A 22,585-nucleotide genomic window follows, 5' to 3' on the forward strand; every position below is an offset into this window, starting at 1 on the left:
AAGATTTCCTTCTTTAAGGCTAAATGATATTCCATTGCATGCATGCACGCATGTATGTATGTATATATACACAGGGAAATGCAAATTACTATACACACACCACATTTTCTTTATTTTTTTCATCCATTAATCTGTCGACACTTAGGTTTTCTCCATACCTTGGCTCTTGTGAATAATGCTGCTGTGAATGTAAGAGTACAAATATCTCTTCAAGTTAATGATTCTGTTTCCAAAGGCAATCAGAATATGCTCCGAAGTGGGATTGCTGGATCATACAGTAGTTCAATTTTTAATCTCCATACTGTTTTCCATAGTGGCTGTACAAGTTTACATTCCAACAAACAGTGCACAGGGTTCCCTTTTCTCCACATATCTGCCAGCATTTTTTATCTCTTGTCTTTTTTATAAGACTTCCTAACAGGTGTGGGGTGGTTTTGATTTGCATCTCCCTGGTGATTAGTGAGACTGAGTACTTTTTATATATCTGTTGGCCAGCTGTATTTGTTTTTGGAATAATGTCTATTTAGGTCTTTTGCCCACTTTTAAATTGGGGCCTTTTTGGCTGTTGAGTTGTGTACCAAGATTATTTTGGCTATTAATCCCTTAACAGATACGTGGTTTGCAAATATATTCTCCCATTCCATAGGAATAGGTTGAATTTTCATTTTGTTGATGTTTTCCTTTGCTGTGCAGAATCTTTATAGTTTGATGTAATCACACTTGTTTATTTTTGCTTTTGTCACCTTTGCTTTTGCTGTTAAATTCAAAAAATCATTGCAAAGACAAATGTCAAGTAGGTTATTACCTGCTATGTTTTCTTATAGGAGTTTTATGGTTTCAAGTCTTACATTTCAAGTTTTTAATCCATTTTGAGTTGACTTTTTGAGTATTTTGTAAAAGTGGTCCTGTTTCATTCTTCTTCATGTGGCTATCCAATTTTCCAAACACTTTTTCTTGAAGAGGTATCCTTTCCCCATTGTATGTTCTTGGCCCCTTTGTCATAAATTAATTGACCATATAGCACGAGTTTTATTTCTGGGGTCTCTATTCTGTTCCAACGATCCATGTGTCTGTTTTTATGACTGTATCATACTGTTTTGATTACTATAGCTTTGCAATATAGTTTGAAATCAGGAAGAATGATGCCTCTAGCTTTGTTCTTCTTTCTCAAGATTGCTTTTGCTACTTAGGGTTTTTTCAGGTTCCAATTTTTAGGATTATTTATTTCTACAAAAAATGCCATTGGAATTTTCATAGGGATTGCATTGAATCTGTAGATTGCTTTGGGTAGTATGGACATTTCAATAATATTAATTCCTCCAATCCATGAACACAGAATATCTTTTCATTTATTTGTGTCATCTTTCCTACAGTTTTCAGTGTGTAAACCTTGGTAAAATTTATTCCTAAGTACTCCTAATTTCTTTTTTGGATAGCTCATTGTTAGTGTATAGAGAAGCAATTGATTTTTGTATATTGATTTTTTTTTTTTTTTTTTTTTTTTGCGGTATGTGGGCCTCTCACTGTTGCGGCCTCTCCCGTTGCGGAGCACAGGCTCCAGATGCGCAGGCTCAGCGGCCATGGCTCACGGGCCCAGCTGCTCCGTGGCATGTGGGATCTTCCTCGACCAGGGCATGAACCCATGTCCCCTGCATCGTCAGGTGGACTCTCAACCACTGCGCCACCAGGGAAGCCCTGTATATTGATTTTGTATCCTGCAACTTTATTGAAATTGTTTATTATTTCTAACAGTTTTTTGGTGGATTCTTTAGGGTTTTCTAAATATAATATGTCATCTGCTAACAGTGACAATTTTACTTCTCCCTTTCTAATTTGGATGCCTCTTATTTCTTTTTCTTGCCTCACTGCTCTGGCTAGGATTTCCAGTACTATGTTAAATAAAAGTGATGACAGTAGATATCCTTGTCTTGTTCTTGATCTTAGAGGAAAAGCTTTCAGCATTTCATCATTGAGTATGTTGTCATCTGTGGGTTTGACATATATGGCCTTTATTATGTTGAGGTACAGTCCCTCAATACCCAGTTTGTTGAGTTTTTATCATGAATGGATGTTGAATTTTGTCAAATACTCTCTCTGTATCTATTGAGATGATGATATGATTTTTATCCTTTATTTTGTTAATGTGGTGTGTATCACGTTTACTGATTTGTGGATGTTGAACCATCCATGTACTACTGGAATAAATCCAATTTTTTCATGGTGTATGATCCTTTCAAACTATTGTTGAATTCAGTTTGCTAATATCTTGTGGGGATTTTCGCATCTATGTTCACCAGGAATATGGGCCTGTAATTTTTTTTCTTGTAATGTCTTTGTCTGCCTTTGGTATCAAGGTAAAGCTGGCTTTGTAAAATGAATTTGGAAGTGTTCTTTCCTTTTCTGTGTTTTGGAAGATATCAAGATGGATTGGTATTAACTTGTCTTTAAATGTTTTGTGGAATTCACCAGTGAAGGCATCTGTCTCTGAACTTTTTTTGTTGGTAGGTTTTTGATTACTGGTTCAATACCCTTACTAGTAATTTGTTCAAATTTTCTGTTTCCTCATGATTCAGTCTTGGTAGGTTGTTTCTAGGAATTAGTCCATTTCTTCTAAGTTATCCAACTTGTTGGCATATAAGTATTCATAGTGGTCTTTATGGTCTTTCGTATTTCTGTGGTATCAGTTGTAGTATCTCCTTTTTCATTTATACCTTTATGTCAGTTCTCTTTTTTTCTTGGTAAGTCTAGTTAAAAGTGTGTCTAGTTTATCTTTTTAAAAAACCAGCTCTTAGTTTCATTAATCTTTTCTGTTGTCCTTTTAGTCTCTATTTCATTTATTTCCACTCTTATCTTTGTTACTTCCTTCCTTTTGCTAGCTTTGAGCTTAGTTTGTTGCTCTCTTTCTGATTCTTCCAGGTGTAAAGATAGCTGTTCAAGATTTTTTTCTTCATGTAGTTGTTTATCACTATAAACTTCCCTTTTAGAACTGCTTTTGCTGCATTTCATAAGTTTTGCTATGTTTTGTTTCCATTTTCTTTTATCTCAAAGTATTTTTTTATATCTTCTTTGATCCATTGGTTATTTAGGAACATGTTGTTTAATCTCCACATATTTGTGAACTTTCCAGTTTTTGTCTTGCAATTGATTTCTACTTTGATACAATCATGATTGGAAAAGATGCTAGATAGGGTTTCAATTTTTTTTAATTTATTAAGACTTGTGGTCTAACATATGATCTATCCTAAAGAAAATTCCATGTGCATCTGAGAAGAATGTATATTCAGTTGCTGTTGGATGGAATGTTGTGTTATGTCCTTTAGGTTCATCGTGTCTGACATGTAGTTTAAGTCCAATGTTTCCTTGCTGATTTTTCTGGCCAAATGATTCATTGTTGAAAGTGGAGTATTCAAGTCCCTTGATATTGTATTGCTATCTTTTTCTCCCTTCACAATATTTGCTTTATATATACTTAGGTGCTCCTGTTTTGGGCTTATATTTACAATTGTTACATCCTTTTGATTAATTGACCTTTTTTTTTAACATCTTTTTTTTTTAAGAAAGATACATATTTTTTTTTACATCTTTATTGGAGTATAATTGCTTTACAATGGTGTGTTAGTTTCTGCTTTATAACAAAGTGAATCAGTTATACATATGTCCCCATATCTCTTCCCTCTTGAATCTCCCTCCCTCCCACCTTCCCTATCCCACCCCTCTAGGTGGTCACAAAGCACCAAGCTGATCTTCCTGTGCTATGTGGCTGCTTCCCACTAGTTATTTTATACGTTTGGTAGTGTCTATATGTCCATGCCACTCTATCTTTGTCCCAGCTTACCTTTCCCCCTCCCTGTATCCTCAAGTCCATTCTCTAGTAGGTCTGTGTCTTTATTCCCGTCTTGCCCCTAGGTTCTTCATGACCATTTTTTTTTTTTTTTTTTAGATTCCATATATATGTGTTGGCATATGGTGTTTTTCTCTTTCTGACTTACTTCACTCTGTATGACAGACTCTAGGTCCATCCACTTCACTACAAATAACTCACACTTCACTACAAAAACTCAATTTCATTTCTTTTTATGGTTGAGTAATATTCTATTGTATATATGTTGCACATCTTCTTTATCCAGTCACCTGTTGATGGACATTTAACGTTGCTTCCATGTCCTGGCTATTGTAAATAGAGCTGCAATGAACATTTTGGTACATGACTCTTTTTGAATTACGGTTTTCTCAGGGTATATGCCCAGTAGTGGGACTGCAGGGTCACATGGTAGTCCTATTTTTAGTTTTTTAAGGAACCTCCATATTGTTCTCCATAGTGGCTGTATTAATTTACATTCCCACCAACAGTGCAAGAGGGTTCCCTTTTCTCCACACCCTCTCCAGCATTTATTGTTTGTAGATTTTTTGATGATGGCCATTCTGACCGAATTGACCTAGGTCAATTGATAATGACCTTGTCTCTTGCTACATTTTTTAACTTGAAGTTTATTTTGTCTGATATAAGTACAGCTACCTTTGCTTTCTGTTGGTTTTCATTTGCAAAGGATATCTTTTTGCATCCCTTCACCTTCAGTCTGTGTGTGTCCCTTAAGCTAGGTGAGACTCTAAGTCAATGTATAGTTTGGTTTTGATTTTGTTTTGTTTTGTTTTTTGTTTTGTTTTTGCGGTACGCAGGCCTCTCATTGTTGTGGCCTCTCCCGTTGTGGAGCACAGGCTCCGGACGCGCGGGCCCAGCGGCCATGGCTCACGGGCCCAGCCGCTCCGCGGCATGTGGGATCTTCCCAGACCGGGGCACGAACCTGCGTCCCCTGCATCGGCAGGAGGATTCTCAACCACTGCGCCACCAGGGAAGCCCTGGTTTTGATTTTTATTCATTCAGCCACTCTGTCTTTTGATTAGAAAATTTAATCCATTTACATTTTAAAAATTTTTTATTGTAGTTGATTTACAATATTGTTAGTTTCAGGTGTATAGCATTGTGAGTCAGTAGTTTTGCAGACTATACTCCATTATAGGTTATTATAAGATAACGGTTATAATTCCCTATGCTTTACAGTATATCCTTGTTGCTTATCTTTTTTTTTTACATTTTATTATTTATTTATTTTTGGCTGTGTTGGGTCTTTGTTGCTGTGCGCAGGCTTTTTCTAGTTGCGGTCAGCAGGGGCTACTTTTCGTTGTGGTGCACAGGCTTCTCATTGTGGTGGCTTCTCTTGTTGCGGAGCATGGGCTCTAGGCGCTGGGCTTCAGGAGTTGTAGGTCGCAGGCTCTGGAGCACAGGCTCAGTAGTTGTGGCACACGGGCTTAGTTGCTCTGCGTCATGTGGAATCTTCCCAGACCAGGGCTCGAACCCGTGTCCCCTGCATTGGCAGGAGGATTCTTAACCACTGTGCCACCAGGGAAGCCCAGCTTATCTATTTTATACATAGTAGTTTGTATCTGTTAATCCCATACCCCTAACTTATCCCTCCTCCCTTCCCTCTCTCCTTTGGTAACCAGTTTTTCTGTATCTGTTAGTCTGTTTCTGTTTTGCATATACATTCATCTGTATTATTTTTTAGATTCCATTTGTATATCGGTAGCATTTGTCTTTCTGACTCATTTCACTAACCATAATATTCCCTAGGACCATCCACATTGCTGCAAGTGGCAGGATTTTATTCTTTTTTATGGCTGAGTAATATTCCATTGTGTGTACATATATATATATATATATATATATATATATATATATAGTCACATCTTTTTAATCTAATCATCTGTTGATGGGCACTTGAGTTGCTCCCATGTCTTGGCTCTTTTGATTTTTCTGGCCAAATGATTCATTGTTGCTGCCTATGAACATTGGGCTGTATGTAACTTCTTGAATAGGCATTTTCATTTTTCTCCAATATATACCCAGGGAGTAGAATTGCTGGATCGTATGGTAGTTCTTTTTTAGTTTTTTGAGGAACGTCCATACTGTTTTCCATGGTGGCTGCACCAACTTACATTCTCACCAGCAGTGTACGAGGGTTCCCTTTTTTCTACATCCTTTCTGACATGTTATTTGTAGACTTTTTGATGGTAACCATTCTAACAAGTGTGAGATAGTATCTCGTTTTTTTGTGTTTTTTTTCTTTTTTGGCTGTGTTAGGTCTTCGTTGCTGTGCGCGGGCTTTCTCTAGTTGCAGCGAGTGGGGGCTACTCTTCGTTGCATTGTGCACGCTTCTCATTGTTATGGCTTTTCTTGTTACGGAGCACAGGCTGTAGGTGCGTGGGCTCAGTAGTTGTGGCTTGCGGGCTCTAGAGCACAGGCTCAGTAGTTGTGGTGCATGGGCTTAGCTGCTCTGTGGCATGTGGGATCTTCTCGAGCCAGGGATCGAACCTGTGTCCCCTACACTGGCAGGCAGATTCTTAACCACTGCGCCACCAGGGAAGCCCTACCTTATTGTTTTGATGTTGTATTTCTCTAATAATGTTGAGCATCTTTTCATGTGCTCTTTTATCCGTATGTCTTCTTCAGAAAAATGTTTTTTCAGGTCTTCTGCCTATTTTTTTTTTTTAATATTTATTTATTTATTTTTGGCTGTGTTGGGTCTTCGCTTCTGTGCGAGGGCTTTCTCCAGTTGCGGCGAGTGGGGTCCACTCTTCATCGCGGTGCACAGGCCTCTCACTGTCACGGCCTCTCCCGTTGTGGAGCACAGGCTCCAGACGCGCAGGCTCAGTAGTTGTGACTCACGGGCTTAGTTGCTCCGCGGCATGTGGGATCTTCCCAGACCAGGGCTCGAACCCGTGTCCCCTGCATTGGCAGGCAGATTCTCCACCACTGCGCCACCAGGGAAGCCCCTGCCTATTTTTTTTGATTGGGTTTTTTTTTTTTTTTTTGCTATTGAGTTGTATGAGCTGTTTGTGTATTTTGGATATTAATTCCCTGTCGGTCACACCATTCACAAATTTTCCCTCCCATTCTGTAGGTTGTCTTTTCATTTTAATGGTTTCTTTTGCTGTGCAAAAGCTTTTAAGTTTAATTAGGTCCCATTTATTTTTTTTTTTGGTTTGTTTTTTGGCCTTAGGGACTGATTCAAGAAAATACTGCTATGATTTACGTCAGTATTCTGCGTATGTTCTCTTTTAGGAATTTTATGATTTCCATTCTTATGTTTAGGTCTTTAATCCATTTTTGAGTTTATTTTTATATATGGTATGAGAGAATGTTCTAATCTCATTGGTTTGCAGGTGGCTGTCCGGTTTTCCCAGCAACACTTGTTGAACAGACTGTCTTTTCTCCATTCTAGATTCCTGCCTCCTTTGTTGTAGATTAGTTGACTATAGGTGTGTGGGTTAAAGTAATGTAGTTGTGGATTTACTATTGCCATTTTGTTAATTGTTTTCTGGTTGTTTTGTGATTTCTCTGTTCCCTTCTTCCTCCCTTGCTGTCTCTGTGATTTGCTAATTCTCTATAATTGTATGCTTTGATTCTTTGCTCTTTTACATCCCTACTTTAGGCTTTTGTCTTGTGGTTACCATGAGGCTTACATAAAACATCTTATATATATGTTATATAATATATAATAGTCTAAGCTGATAACTTCAAATGAATACAGCTCTGCCACCCCCATTTATTTGATGGCACAGTTTGTACCTTTTTACATTGTGTATCCATTGACAAATGTTTGTATAGTTTTTTTTGTCAGTTTTCTGAATTTAAGTATATATCTTTACCAGTGGTTTCATACTTTCATATGTTTTCCTGTTACTAAAGAAAACTAAGCCTCCGTCCATGTCAGTTTGAAGAACTCCCTTTAACATTTCATGTAAGGCTGGTCTAGTGGTGATGAACTCCTTCAGCTTTTGTCTGGAAAACTCGTTTTCAATTCTGAAGGACAACTTAGCCAGGTACTCTTGGTTGGCAGTTTTTTTCTTTTAGCACTTTGAATATAATTTATGTGTCTCATTGTGGGTCTCTTTGGATCCATCTTGTTTGTTACTCTCTAGGCTTTCTGGATCTGGATGTGTGTTTCCCCAGATTAGGGAAGTTTTCAGCCATTAATATTTTGAAAAAGTTTTCTGCCCCTTTATCTCTTTTTCCTTCTGGGACCTCTTATTGGTCCATTTGATGGTGTCCCATAAGTCCCTTAAGCTATCGTAACTTTTATAATTATTTTTCCTTTTTGCAACTCAGATGGGATGAATTCCGCTAACCTGTCTTCAAGTTTGCTGATCCTTTCCCGTGATTGATCTAGTCTGATGTTGAATCCCTCTATTGAACTTTTCAGTTCAGTTACATTCAACAATTCTGTGATTTCTATTTGGTAGTTTTAAATATTTTCTCTTTCTATTCAAATTCTTTGTTCATTCATTGCTCTCGACCTGGGTGAGCATCTTTACAACCATTATTTTGAACTCTCCCAGGTAAGTCACTTTGTTTTGTCAAGATCTGCTTTGGATATTAATCGTGGCCTTTTGTTTGGAACATTGTATCTTCATTTCTTCCTTTATTGGTGTCTATGCATTATATAAAACAGCCACCTCTTCCAGTCTTGGATGGTCTCTTGTAGGAGATGGTCGTTCAGCCCAGCCTGAGCTCTTAGTTGTCTCTCAACCTTTTGTGACTGTCTGAGCCTCCTTCTTTGCTTTTAGTGGCTTTTTTAGAGGGTATGCTAAGACCTGTCTGTGTATCCAAAGGCAAGGACTGCAATTAGCACCTAGATGCAGACGGATTAGAACCTGGACCCTGAGGCTGCAGCTGAGAAAGTATGTATTGATAGTTAAGCCCTGTCCAGGGAGAAAAGTAAATGGGCATTTTTTCCCCCCTGTTCCCTTCGTGCTGAGCACAGGTGTACAGTCACCAGGGCATGGTGGGAAGGGAGCTCCTGCACCCATTAAGAATTGTATTTATTTTTGTTTGCTACAGCCCAGTGGAATTCATGAATGCAGGCCCCAACTGGCTATCAGAGCCAGATGACCCAGGGACTATTCCTTGGGTGTCAGACATGGTAGAGACGTGTACAAGCTCCTTGCAGGGAGATACTAGTGACTGGAGTGAGCTGGAAGGAGAAGGTGGGAGAGGTGTCCTTCAGCTTCCCCAGTCTCTGGGGAAGATTGCTGCTGCTCCTAGCACCTGCTAGATTAGGAGCCCGGCCTTAGGCAGCAGCTTTTAAAATGTGCAGATGAACTTCTTTCAGGGGAGGACTGGGAGATGGGCAATTCTGCCTGCTCCCTCTGCACCTGGCCCTGAGGGGACAGTCACAGTGTGTGCTGTGTGCCCATTAAGAATGCTTTTTTATTATCTATAGCCTTGTGGATCTCATGAACACAAGCCCTGCTGGCTTTCAGACCTAGGTATTTTGGGAACCCATACCTCCAGTGGGAGTCTTAGAAGTTGGAGCACTAGATGTGGAATCTAATCCCTTCACTCCTCAGGGAGAAGCTAAGAATTGGGAATTCTCTCCTGATGCACAGTCCTGTGCCAGGGTTGGGGTGTATGGTGAGACTGTGTATTGGCCTTTCCTACCCATTTTCGTGTGGGTATTTATTTTCTCATTTGTTCAGTATGTAGGAGCTGCCCAGCTAGTTTCTGGATCTCTTTTAGAGGGAACTGTTCCAGGTGTAGCTGTACATATGGCACATCCATGGAAGGAGGGGAGCTCTGGAGCCTTCTTGGTCATCTCTACCTTATCCCTCTTCTTAACATGGATGACTGAGAACTGCTTTATCTACAAGGGCAGACAGACTCATCATCTGTCCCCTCTGAAGTTGAAGCTGGTTTTAAAAATTGTGGCCATTGTTGGTTCAAATACTATTGTAGTTTTAATTGTAATGTGAGAGGGCTCTTCTGCATTGCTAGAAGCTTTCCTTATGAGTCATTTCTACACTCGTGTATAGTAAGTTACATAATTCTTCAGTAAGTAAGTTTGTCACACAGTATTTGTAAAAGCTAAAACAGAGGAATTAGGTGGTCATAGGGTTGTGCTATATAATCTGATTTAATGTACTGTGACTACTTGTGAGGAACATTTTGGCCCTTCTTATCATGAACACTTGTGGACTAAAGTTTGAGTTCATATTGCTCTCTGGAACATTTCACTAGCTATTTTGCTGACATCATTTGCTAGTTTTCATACCTACTGGTTTATTCTTCTCTTGCCACATCTTTTATTACTAGATGAACTTAACATCTAAGTTGATATGCAGTTCAATTCCTTAGCCATGCTCCTTCCTCAGAGGAATACTGGTATCCAGTACTGGTATTCTGATTCACTGGGGTTTAACTATGTACAAACAGCAGAAGCAACTACAGTGTCACTTTTTCTTTCCTGAAAATGTGGGGAGTAGGGGAGAGACGGCCTTAAGAAGCTGGTTTGTATTTTTCAAAAGTTCCACAAGTGATTTTGATATAGAAATTTTTTGTGCAGTTTTTTTGATAACTTTGTTATTTATCCTGCTATTCTGTTTTTACACCAAACCACAGTAGAATTGCTTTTCTTATAAATATCTTTAACAAACCAATTTTAATTTAGATTTTAGCATTAGTTATGGTTTCTTTTTCTAATAGGTATCATCTTTAAGAAATGAAAAGCGAGGCTCATCATATCTCGTCTCTGCCCCAGAAGGTGGTTCAGTGGAATTTGTTGACCAGCATTCTCAGGGCACAGGAGCATATTACATGGAAACCTACTTAAAAAAGAAGCGAGTGTACTGAGTTAAGTTCTCTCCTTACAAACTCAAGGTTCTTTGCAGTATCTCTGCTGTTCATTGCTGCCTTAACTACATTCAAACTAGCCATATCCTTTAAATACGGGTTTATAATTTCCCAGAAGGAACTGTGTTGTGCAGCAGGCAGAATTGCCAAATTAAAAAAATAAGTAGCAATAAGAAGAGACATCAATTGAGGACATATTCCGCTAGAATTAGATGCATCTTAATCAATGTGATATTAACTTACAGTCCATTGGAGAAATTAACATGTTCCAATAGTCCTTGTTTAGGACTGGGAATAATTTTGACACCACATATAAAAGTTTGAAGCAATAAATGGGAAACATCCTTGTTTCCTGGGCCTTAGAATAAATTTTTCTTTTTTTTTTTTTTTGTGGTATGCGGGCCTCTCACTGTTGTGGCCTCTCCCGTTGCGGAGCACAGGCTCCGGACGCGCAGGCTCAGCGCCCGTGGCTCACAGGCCTAGCCGCTCCGTGGCACGTGGGATCTTCCCAGACGGGGCACGAACCCGTGTCCCCTGCATCAGCAGGCGGACTCTCAACCACTGTGCGCCACCAGGGAAGCCCCAGAATAAATTTCTTATAAGCCAGTGTGCATTCCAGTTTATCGATACTTTCCCTAGAAGTAATCTCATTTCAGATTTTTAGAATTTTTCCTAGAATTACAAGAATGCAAGTACACAATGCAGTGATTGGTAATGTTATAAAGATGCTCTACATATAAACTTAATTATTACCCCCACACCAGTCATACAGTATAAAACTCAAACACAGTGACAGTGACATCCAAGGTATACACTACTACAGATGCTTTACTCTTAATGTTATTAACCATTTATACCTCTTGTGAAAAACACAAGGTTGTTTTTCTTTTGAAGTAGCTTTGCTGATCTAATTTCAGGGACTGGCAAACTACTCCCTGCAGTCAAAAAACAGTCCTCCAGCTGTTTTTGTACTGCCTGCAAGCTAAGAATGATATTTTTTACATTTTTAAATGTTTGGAGGAAAAAAATGTATGACTTGAAATTCAAATTTCAGTGTCCATACATAAAATTTTATCGGAACACAACCATGCTCATTCACTTACATATCATGTATGGCTAACTTCTGTGCTACAGTGGCAGAACTGAGTGGCTGCAAAGCCTAAAATATTTACTATCTGGCCCTTTATAAAGTTCACAGACTCCTGATCTAATACCATTAATTCCCTAATCCTTTTACTTCACACCTACAAAAAGACCTTTAACTTTTACAACAGATTTGTAAGTGGCAAGGAACAATAGGTTTCTGTGTCTTAATTTCATAGCATAGTGATGATTCATTTACTAGAACAGGGCACATTTTGGTCATCAGATGCCCTATTTCCACAATATAGTAAAGCAGTCAATCCTGCCCTTTCTGAAGGAGTGTTATGGAGTAACAGTATTTATAACCATTTTGAGATAATAAGCTATACCTCACTCTCTGCTTTGTCTATTATTCTTTTTCAGTGTGTTAGGCTGAAAAATTATCAGCTATTTAACCCAATTTACTTTCGAAAGAATTGTGTTTATTGCATATAACTTTTGAATCACCATTTCCTGAAAACCTTGGTATTAAATGCATGAGAAACCCTTTTGCTATCTAGAAATTTCTAAGTTTGTCCTTTGTTATGAGACATTAATTGATGATGTGGAGTTTAGGGGGTCTCAGTGATCCTAGTCTTTTTGAAATAAGATCATTAAATATCTTATATTTAGGGGACTTATTGACTATGATAGAAGGTTTCGCTCCTGTTTTAATTATGAAGTTTAAAATTGGTACACATGTTGTATGATTTGTAAAGAATTTTACTTGGTCTAATGTATTGCCTATGTTAACTTCTATTGGCAAATGACAGCTAGAAAGTTAAATTATTAGATAATTTCTAATAAGTATACTACCTATAAATAACTGATCAGGATAGGCATCACTCAATTGTGACTCAGCAGATGAATCATGGGTTCTCCATGCTCTGCACTTCTTCCCATTTTCCTGTTGCATTGAGCTTCTTCAGTGCTTTGTCACACCTCTATGACCGTACAAATAGAAGAAAGGGAAGATGGTGAATTTTAAAAATGTAAGCAGGAAGAGGTTGAAAGAACTAAAAGGTATTTTGTGTTAGCAAGTGTGGGTCTGCCACCCACACTGGCCTGTGCCCCGTTATTGCTGGGACACAACAGATAAGTACAAATCAAGTGGTGTTTGTTAGTAATAAGGATCATTACCAGTGCTCTCCCCACCCCCAGCCTATACTGTTATTTTTCTATGTAAACAAACAAATTGTTTGAAATGCTTTGAAAATGAACTCTTAATATTAAAAGGCACATGCATGTGAAGTCTCTAGTACATTTATTTGTATAAAGAGTAAACAAAGTGCATGTAGGGTGGCCACAGGTTTGAGACAGATCTTGGTGATGGACAGATCTTGGTGATGTAGGGTTACTAGACAAATTTGAATGGCTGTTGCCATTGAATCAATACACAACTCTTTTTCAGGCTCAAAGGTGAAAAGTAATGGTATCAAACAAATGCTAGACAGACAGCATGAACAAAAAGTTTTTCAGACTCCTGGTCAAAAAGATCTTATGGTTCACAATGAATCAGAGATTTGACATTTTTGATTACCCAGCTACCTCCAAGCAAACTGAAAACTGCCTAGTGGATCCTGAACTCCATAGTGCTTCTAGCTGGGTCTTTCAAGTTTTGCGCCATAGGGTGATGGTCAAAATAGTGATCGACTCTTGTAGATGGATGGTAAGTACTGAAACACTAAGAACAGTGCAATGTACATGGTATATATGCATTCAGCATCCAAAACCAATGCTGGCACAGCTTGCCCCAAAGTGGTAGAGTTATAAAAGGATACACACATTGACATTTCTGAAAAGCAGGTATAACAGCATCCAGGTTCTTGGCATCAATTCTGATTGATTAAAGGTATACTGTTTAGGGAAGCACTGGCACAGGTTTAGTTCTCAAGAATCAACATCATGCAGCAAAGTATCTATTCCACAGCTGCCCCCCTGGGTATGACCAGTTTTCTCAAAAATGGGCTCCACTGGTCACCCAAGGGGACAGGAGCTAAGCCACTGCAGAAACAACTCAAAGTTTATGTCCTACTGTTGACAGGGATACACTCATCTTTTTGTATAGCAACAACAGTATACTAACTGGTATCTAATATTTCAAGAATGTTTCATCTATCACTGTTTAGATATTGAAATTTGAGGGCATATTAGAGTATTGGCCAAGTCCATCAATCTTTATCTTTGATTTCTGTGCCAGAAAAACATTTCACATCAACTGGCAGCTAAGAAAAAGCAGTCACCTTGAGACTTTACTTTGGTCAGCTCCTCTTGTTTTGAAAAATCCCATTCTGGTACTCAATTGTGATAGTAGTAAACTAACCAGACGAAACAGTGGTATATTCCTTCCAAAAGGAGGAGTGCTTAAGTGCTTTCTAATATTTTGGTTGTCATTATTTGTCACTATGTTACTGGTGCCAAATTTAAAGAGGAAGTACTTACACATATTAAGCACCACACAGTGTGCTTTATACGAGGATACGTACCCCAGTATCTTTTTAGACAGAATACAAACTTTTTCCAGTTAGAACACATTTTTTTTTTAAATGGCTTGGGTATTGGTTGGGGGTAGGAGGACTTGATACACAGTAGAATTTAAATGTTATTCATGCTTCTTATTTTAGAAGCGCTTCAAATCCCTCAATAAGGTTCTGAAAGGTTGTCCGAATGGATGGTTGGAATTCCCAGCATTTTCTCATAAGCTGATAAACCTGTAAAAAGAAAAAATAACAGTAAAAATGTTTAGGAGCTTTTTAAAAAAATTATAGAAACACCAAGAAGAACATAATTTTGAAAATGTGAATGACCTCCCTTAATAAGTAATACTAGAAAACAAGAATATTTGAATAACTTAAAATACAGAAAATGTGACATCTATAGCTCATAAATAACATTTTAACATTTGAGAAGCTCATGACTTAACTGACCTTGCAAAACAATCCAGGTCATTAATTACTATAAACCAGTTTAAGGGTGAAGTTATACCTCAGTTTAGACTCCAAATTTCCTTACCGGCTGGCTTCAGTCTTTGGCTTAAACATACTATTCAGTACATCTTAAATAGTCTACAGAATTAGTCTTAAAGGCTCAGTTCAGTTAGAAATACAGAAAACTGGATGTCACAATGCTGTGATAAGTGGGATAAACTTACACACAAAAATGCAATTATATGTGTTTGTCACAGGAAGGCTACACCAACATATGCTCCTTTAGGGTGCTCACTGTGGTGAGCCTACTTCTGAAGGGAATCCCTTGCTTTGAACAAAACTTGTGGCTGTCATCTGCCCCAAAGATGATTTTCTCAGATATCTTATCTGAAATTCAGCTTCAGAAAACTATTTTAAAAGAGTTTTCTACTCATTCCTGCTCCCCCACTCCAATCCCATGCTGGACAATTCAAGCAGTGAAAACAGTAAAAACTGAGTTTTATTACTGTGAAATGGCCCATAAATACCTCTTCTGGACAGTTAGGTGGACAAGGCAAACGTTTTCCTTCTTTTAATGTATTCACAAGTCTTGTTACTGTCATCTGGCCATGAGTTGGGCCTATCATTTTCAGGAACAACTATGTAAAATAAAACCAAACAAAATATTTTACTTTGTACATATTTATGTAAACACCAGATAGATTACAGTAAAATATCTAGAATTGGAAATTAAAACAATAAAAAGGCTTTAAAATGAAAAGTCCAAGACAATTTTCCTTTCCATTATGACACACTGATTGGATTCCATTTAAGAATGAAACTTACAAAGCAGAAGGATGGACACATTTTAAGTGGGTGCTAGATTCAAACGAAGGACAAGTAAGACTTACCGCCATGGGACTGGAATCTGAATCACAGTAAGTAAGCAGCTCATGCAGAGTTACTCCAAAAGACCAGACATCAGAGGCGATATAAAACTTACACTGAATTAAACATTCTGGAGCATACCTGAAAGAAAGCAGAACTGGAAACTTCATTTCCTGGGAAGGATATTCCAAAAAGCATTAGAGTAACTCAGAAAAATCAGCACTCTGGTTTTTCTTAGAATTTAATATTCTAAGACATTTAAGTGTGTATTATGCATCAGTCACACATGCTGCTGTGGTGCACATCTGATAATGTGGACAGATACCCCTATGGGCTCTCATTACACATTTGCTCCCAAACATCAAGTCAGACTAGACTGTGCTCCTCATTTCGCAGAGCATAGGCTCTCCATGGGGAGGGGATGGGGGGAGGAGGTGATGACGACAGGCCCGGGCTTCATTTGCCTGCAAGCTCAGATTGAGTCAGCAGTGAATTACTGCCCAGTCCTCTTCCAATGTCAGCTGCTTTGGTGAATGATACCCAATTGCCTGAGCCAGAAACTGAGGCATCCCCATATCCAGTCTAAGAAATACTTCTCAAACCTCCTCACTTCTAAACCCCACCATCGCTGTCCTAGTTCACACCATCACTGGCTCTGGCCAAATCAGACTCCGTGGCTCCAGTCTTGCTCCTCTCCTTCCCACAGTGATCTTTTTAAACAGAAAAGTCCCTGTCCTTAATCCCCCCAACAGCAACCCAAAAAGTCCCTGTCCTTAATCCCCCCAACAGCAACCCAAAGCTCTTGGGATGGAGTCCCAGCTCCATGACTCAGCGTCCAGAGCATTGCCTTGGCAACCGCCGAGACCTCCCTTCATGATCCAGCCACATGGAGCTGATTCCAGTTCCTAGGATAACCACTGCTCTGTCTCACTCTTGCCACCATACATGCTGTCTTCTAACCATCTTTACAAACCCCCAGCAATCTTTTAAGGCCTTATTTTAAAAGAACTTCCAGAAAACCAAGCCTGAACCCTTTTCTGGTTATGGTACCACGAAATTGGCTGCCTCACCCATTAAATTCTAAACTTGGTTGGCTTGTTTACCCTTGTTATCTCTAGTATCTGGCACAAAGCAGGGCCTTGATACATATTTCTTTAATGAATAAATGGAGGTTTGGCCTCCGTGGGTGGAAGAGACCCGTGTCGTGTCCATACAGGATGTACCTCGTGGTGCCAGTCAGTTCTACAGGACAGCGTAGAGTGGAGACTTTAGCAGCTTCCCCCTTGGATAGTGTTCCAGGCTGAGAGGGGTCAAAGTCAGGGGGTGGCCCACCAACCAGGATACTCTGGTGATTCATGAGAAGATGGCCAAGCTTCTTATGGATTTTTGCTCTGTTATGTCCAGGCTCTACCTGAACCTGCCAATGCCCACTCGTCACCTCCTTCCTGTCATCTTCCTGCCCCCTCCTCCTACCTGCCCTCCAGACTTCCTCTGCATGGATGTGATTACTCCAGCTGCTAACAGTTTTAACAACTGTGTCAGAGGAATGCCTTCTCCAGCCAAGATGGAGATGCTGAGCGTTGTGAGATTTCTTCCTTGGAAGATGTTGTCCTATGAAGCTCAGGCATTGCTGCGAGTTGTTTTCAGTAAAACAGCTTATAATATGTTTCTTGAAGGCAAAAATCAGTCAATTCCAAATGATCTAAGTCTTTTTCTAATCTGGACTAATAAGAGACATTAACATAGCTAGAAAGGACCTATCAGAACAGTGGAAACCCTATGAAGCACTGATGAAATCTGTTTGATTCAGTTACCAAAACACAGGGCTGTCCCGATCGTCCTTGACTGTGTAGTACTCCTTATCAGTTTCAATGGATTTGGTTAGACCAAAGTCCCCAATTTTCACTTGGTGTTCACTCTCAACAAGGACATTTCTTGCTGCTAAGTCACGGTGAACGTATTGCCGAGAACCCAAATAGTCCATCCCCTGAGGGAGAGAGGAAAAGGCAGAGCACATTGCTGAAGGTCAGTTCAGATTGGATTCTGTATCTACCACTTCATAACAAAAAAATATACATATATGTCATTTCATTCACATATCACTTCTTTTGTTTTTACTTCTTTGCAAAAATAGTTAGACCAACCTGATTCCAAGAAATACACATTAAAGAAACCATATTAACAAATTAGTTCACTTTCTTAGCAGAGGCTAATTTTCAATCCAAATCATGCAGAACAAAATAAACTCAGTACAATTATTGGAAATTATTTTCCACTTGCAGCCTAATTATAAACCAATTACCCAGGACAGAGTGCCTGATTTATAAATTTTTACCAGGCTCTTTTTTTTTTTTTCTTTTTACCTTACAAATCTGAACGGCATATTTTAACTGCTGTTTGAGGTTAATTTTGTTCTTATTCTTTGGAAGATACTCCTTAAGACTTCCCGAAGGCAGAAATTCCATGATGAGCTTAATACCGTTTCCTCCTGTTTAGAAAAAAGAAACGAAAAAACAAAAAAACCATCAGTACAAGGTTGCCAAATGAAGGAACTGTGGGAGTGAAGGGCACAGGATCTGGAGACAGAGGACCTGAATCACAGGCAAGTTGCTTAACCTCGCAGGTTTCAGAGTCTTGGGATCCTCAGCAGTGAACAGGGTATCTACCCTAGGGTTATCAGCGCTCACTGAGACAACACAGTGTTCTGCAAACAACTAGGCAAATGATGATTTTTAAAAATTATGAGCCACTACCAATTTTAAAATATAATACATGAGTATTGTACTGACTTGTAAAAAAGATACACTTGTTAGTAAACACTACTTACCACCGTGATTTAGAAAACTAGAAAACGAAGTACCTTGCTTAGTGCTGGATCAAAAGAACAGGGAAAGGGGAGGAGCAGGCATCAGTTTCATCTGGTCTCTGTGCCCTCGTGTGCAAATATCAGGACAGGGGAAGTCCAATCCCCAGTGTGGGTGTAGGAACAGCCAAGAGAGACAATGCTGGAATCACCCCCCGCCTGGCGGTGGGGGAGGCTGGGTAGCTTTCCCGGGAGCTCTGCAGCTGAGGGTTCTGACAGTGCATACTGCTTCGAAGCCCTAGAGCTCCGGGGGCCATCAGCTAGCACTCAGGCAGCCTAGATGAGGCCAAGGGCACTGCCTGCTCAGCACTGGCCTTCATGACCCCAGATAGTCACTCAGTCTTTAAACCAACCCCACTTTGCACAACATACCATCTTCTGTGCAGATGCCTTTATACTTCACAATGTTCTCATGATAAAGGTTTCTTAAGATTTCAATTTCCTTCTTCAGATCAGCTATGTGGTTCCCTCCGCTCTCAGGCTTCAGGGATTTGACGGCCACCTGCTCCCCTGTATTGTCCCCCTCAGGGTCATACCTGCAGAGCTCGACCTTCCCAAAGTGGCCCTGGAGGGAAAGATGCACGTGCTTGATCAGAGAAGCCCCGGCCTGGGCCAACAGGACACACTTCAAAGATGAGCCTTGCTCCTCGTGCTGTTCCCCTGAAGGTGGGGGTGCACGCACAGTCTGACCCTGCAGGCAGCAATCTCCTACCTGGGCTCTTCCCCACTTGGCTTACCTGCCATTCCTTCTATTACTGAGCTAAGACAAGAAAAGGATCAAGTGACTGGTGAACCAACACATCAATCCCAATTTCTACGAAAGTGTAACCCAAAAGGAAATGGAGGTTATTTCTGGACATGCAGGACAACCTCGACATTCTTTGACAGCCCTGGGTCCACGCTACAGGAGGCACCACAATGTGGCTACAAAGAGCAAGGCATGAGGAGTCTCTAGAAGACGTGGATTAGATCCCAGCTAAGCCACCTGCTAGTGATTCGAGCCTTTCGAGCCTGGTCACCCCACCTTCTGAGCTGGCTCCAGAGGTGCTCAATGTATACAGTGGTAATAAACCCTTGGGAATGCTGTGAGGAAGCAGGAACACTGTGCTTGTAGAATGCCCAGCACTCGGCCTTGGCACATGGCGGGTACTCAAGGTGGCACAGCCTTTATTAACTACAGAAAATCTGTATAAAGATGCAAATTCCAGTAGCTTCTCTAGTCACATTTACTGTCAGGAAACTGCCATTCAAGGTCCAGAGGAAAAGCTAAAATTCTATTTCGGTGTTCTGTGAAATAAATCCATCTCTCATTTAAGCAGCCTCACAGGATATGTATTCCCAGAAAAGTCAGAGGTAGGGACTTCTCTATTTCCACCATATCTATATCCATCCCCCATGGATGGATCCCCCCCTTTTCATCTCTTTGTCCCTTAGAGACCAAGTCTCCCGAGGGAGCTGATCAATGTCCTGTGGACAGGCTGCCACCGTGTGTCAAATGGAAAAACACACAATCCTAAAGAACACAGTAAGATGCTTTCTCCTACAAACTTTGACCCAAAACGAGAGAGAATGGAGAGCAGCTTTAGATATCCATAGAGGTGAAGTGGTCAGCAGAGACTCGAGTATAACTTGCCTCTCCCAAGTCACGGATCCTCTTTAAGAACCGCTTTTCAAAATGTGTGGGATCCACTTCAGTTGCTGGCTTTTTTTCTGATACGATGTCTGGATCTAACAGAAGAGAAAAGAGAACATGTTAAAAAGGAGTGATTGCCCCTCACAGGCTCCTTGTTATCCCTCCCTCCCCCGAGCATTGGCTGGTCTTGGTTAAACAGCTCAAGGTAGAGTCTTACTCTGCTCCTCCAGCTTATTGATGTCTCTCATGATGGCTCGGAAGAAGGGTCTCTGGTTGGGGTCGTAGTTCATGCAGCGGGTCATAAGGTCAGCTAGCTCCTTACAAGATGGGGTCACTGGCCTGCACCGGCTTTCATAGAACCTCTCTTTCTGCAAAGAAGTGGACCACATGAAAGAAACCAAAGGAACCACTCACAGACCTTTTAGCCCCAGGTCAGAAGGAGTTACCTAACAATCCCTAATTTAACTCCCAACAGCTTTGCTTAAAAGTAGATGTCATAAACGTGGGTGCTAATGCTGCCTTTCTCTAGCTGTGGGAAATCTTAGTCCTGGATACTAAAATAATCCGAATTCAAGGAAAACAGGCAGTATATCCCACCCAGTCCCAAATAAGCTGTATTACAGCAAAGTCATGCAACCTTCTGGAATATGATTTGGCAACATGTGTAGAAATCTTCAGATTCTTCAAACTCTCATTAATTGCAATTACTGAACGACTCAGAAATAAGTCAGAAACAAAGATTTATGTTTAAAGATATTCCCTGCAGAATTAGACAGAACATTACAAATTTGAAAATGACCTCAATGCCAAATATAAAATTAGTTAAATAAATCAGAGTTTAATGAAACAACTCTTACATCAAATTAGTAAAAACTGTAAGGCTTATTTAATCGTATAGCAAAGTACTCACAACATTAAATGAAAAAATATACAACATTAAATGAAAAAATAACTAGCATGGTCCCAAGTTTGTTTAAAAAAGAGAGAGAGAAACAGACTGGAAGACAATATGCCAAAGTGTTAAACATTAGTTAGGGGTGACCAGAATATAGTGATTAATAATTTCTTTTTTAAAAATACTTTTCTCTGTTTTCTAAATTCTCATCAATGGGGTTAATACTTTAAAATTCTGAAACGAATAATTGATGCCCTTTTAAAAAAATTAAGTTAATTTGCTACACTTTAGGCTCTGGTCTGTAGCTGACTCTCAAGGGTACTAGTTTCTCTTCTGGTCCCTGTGGGTCCTAGGGTGGGGTGGGGGCAGGCCCCAGAGGAGAGGAGGAAGATGGGTTGGAATTAAGGAGCTGAGAGCTCCCCCTGCCTTGGAGTGTCTCTCACTCTTCCAGGCTCCAGTAGAGCCAGGGGGAAAGGTCACCCAGCCCACCCAAGGGTACCTGGGAGAAGAGACAGACCCTCCTTTATCAAAGGGACAGACATTTCCTTACACCATCTCTGTATTCTGCTCAGTTCTGGGTACACAGAAGGTGCTCAGTAAATACTGACTGACAGCAAAGGGTATGCTGTTTTGTTTCCAAGGAAGTTAAAAATAAAATGACTCCCAAAAGCCCCAGCTGAAAATCCTAAATACAGATCTATGGATGTGACGGTTTCTCTGTTGGTTTTAGCTTAACTCCTCTTTCCCAAGTCCTGCACCATGTTTACCTGGCAAAAGGCTAACAGGTTAAAGGTTCTTTCGCCTCTTCGGTATCTCCTCCACGTGCACCCTCCACCCTGGATCCTCACTGCCACTTCCTGGTTCAGGCTGTCGCCACTGAGAGCCTCAGAGCAAGAGGCCTCTCCTCAGCCTGTCCATCCAACCACCATCCAGATGAACTGCCCAGTCTGGCCTCCGAGCACCTGGCTCCCCCACCCAAACCCTTCAATGCCCCACATCACCCCAGTAAAATTCTGCAGCCCGGCATTCAGGGCCTCTATATAATCCGACCTCAAAGGACCCTTCCCACCTTTTTACCTGTCATTCCTCTCCACACTCCAGGCAAATGAAACTGCTCCCTGTAGACAACTGAAATGCCACCCTCCCTTGGACTTTGATCATTCCCTCCCAGCTAAAAGTGATGCCTGCCCCTCTAAAGACACAAGACACACCCTAATAATCAAATCAGTGAGTTGGGATCAGTGGTCCTTCACTCTAACTTTCACTGCTTTATCCCTTTGGAGTTAGAGCCTCCACTCGCTTTCTGCAAGTGAACACGAGAAAGGGTCAGCCTCGAAGTTCTGCATTCTAGCTAAGGAACCCGCGCCTTGGGCCACCTGCATCTGTTACCTGACCTGTAAAACAAGGGTAATGACACTGCCCTACCCAACATGCAGGGCTCTAAAGGTGATGATTTCAGATATTATGTGTGGAATCCTTATCGCTGTTTTAGCCCAACTCTCCTACTACACCCTAAGGTCCTCAAGGGTAGGCAAGGCCTGTGTCTATTTCATTGTGAACCCCCAGCTTTAACTTAGGACAACGCCTGGTA

The 22,585-nt window shown here is 40.3% G+C and overlaps 2 protein-coding genes across 9 annotated transcripts in view; one reads left to right on the forward strand and one right to left on the reverse strand.

Moving 5' to 3' along the window:
* The window catches only part of RAVER2 (ribonucleoprotein, PTB binding 2), a 108,553-nt gene extending 91,156 nt beyond the window's left edge, over nt 1–17,397 (forward strand). The window contains exon 11 of one of the 4 annotated variants that reach the window (XM_060023252.1): nt 17,008–17,397. In XM_060023252.1, coding sequence (XP_059879235.1) covers nt 17,008–17,344 — 337 coding nt within the window. In that variant the 3' untranslated portion in view covers nt 17,345–17,397. Of the gene's footprint in view, nt 1–10,540; nt 10,989–17,007 lie in introns of those variants that run through there. The other 3 variants (XM_060023267.1, XM_060023261.1, XM_060023285.1) reach the window with 3 other exon arrangements.
* The window catches only part of JAK1 (Janus kinase 1), a 235,334-nt gene continuing 223,805 nt past the window's right edge, over nt 11,057–22,585 (reverse strand). For all 5 annotated transcript variants that reach the window (XM_069541134.1, XM_060023207.1, XM_060023215.1 and 2 more), the window contains 8 exons: nt 20,317–20,467; nt 20,100–20,194; nt 18,839–19,031; nt 17,967–18,091; nt 17,418–17,590; nt 15,627–15,744; nt 15,264–15,374; nt 11,057–14,520 (listed from right to left, as the gene is read on the reverse strand). In XM_069541134.1, the coding sequence (XP_069397235.1) occupies nt 14,425–14,520; nt 15,264–15,374; nt 15,627–15,744; nt 17,418–17,590; nt 17,967–18,091; nt 18,839–19,031; nt 20,100–20,194; nt 20,317–20,467 (1,062 nt within the window). In that variant the 3' untranslated portion in view covers nt 11,057–14,424. The remainder of the gene's footprint in view (nt 14,521–15,263; nt 15,375–15,626; nt 15,745–17,417; nt 17,591–17,966; nt 18,092–18,838; nt 19,032–20,099; nt 20,195–20,316; nt 20,468–22,585) is intronic.

The sequence above is a fragment of the Delphinus delphis genome, chromosome 1, assembly GCF_949987515.2.
Source record: "Delphinus delphis chromosome 1, mDelDel1.2, whole genome shotgun sequence".
Lineage (NCBI taxonomy): Eukaryota > Metazoa > Chordata > Mammalia > Artiodactyla > Delphinidae > Delphinus > Delphinus delphis.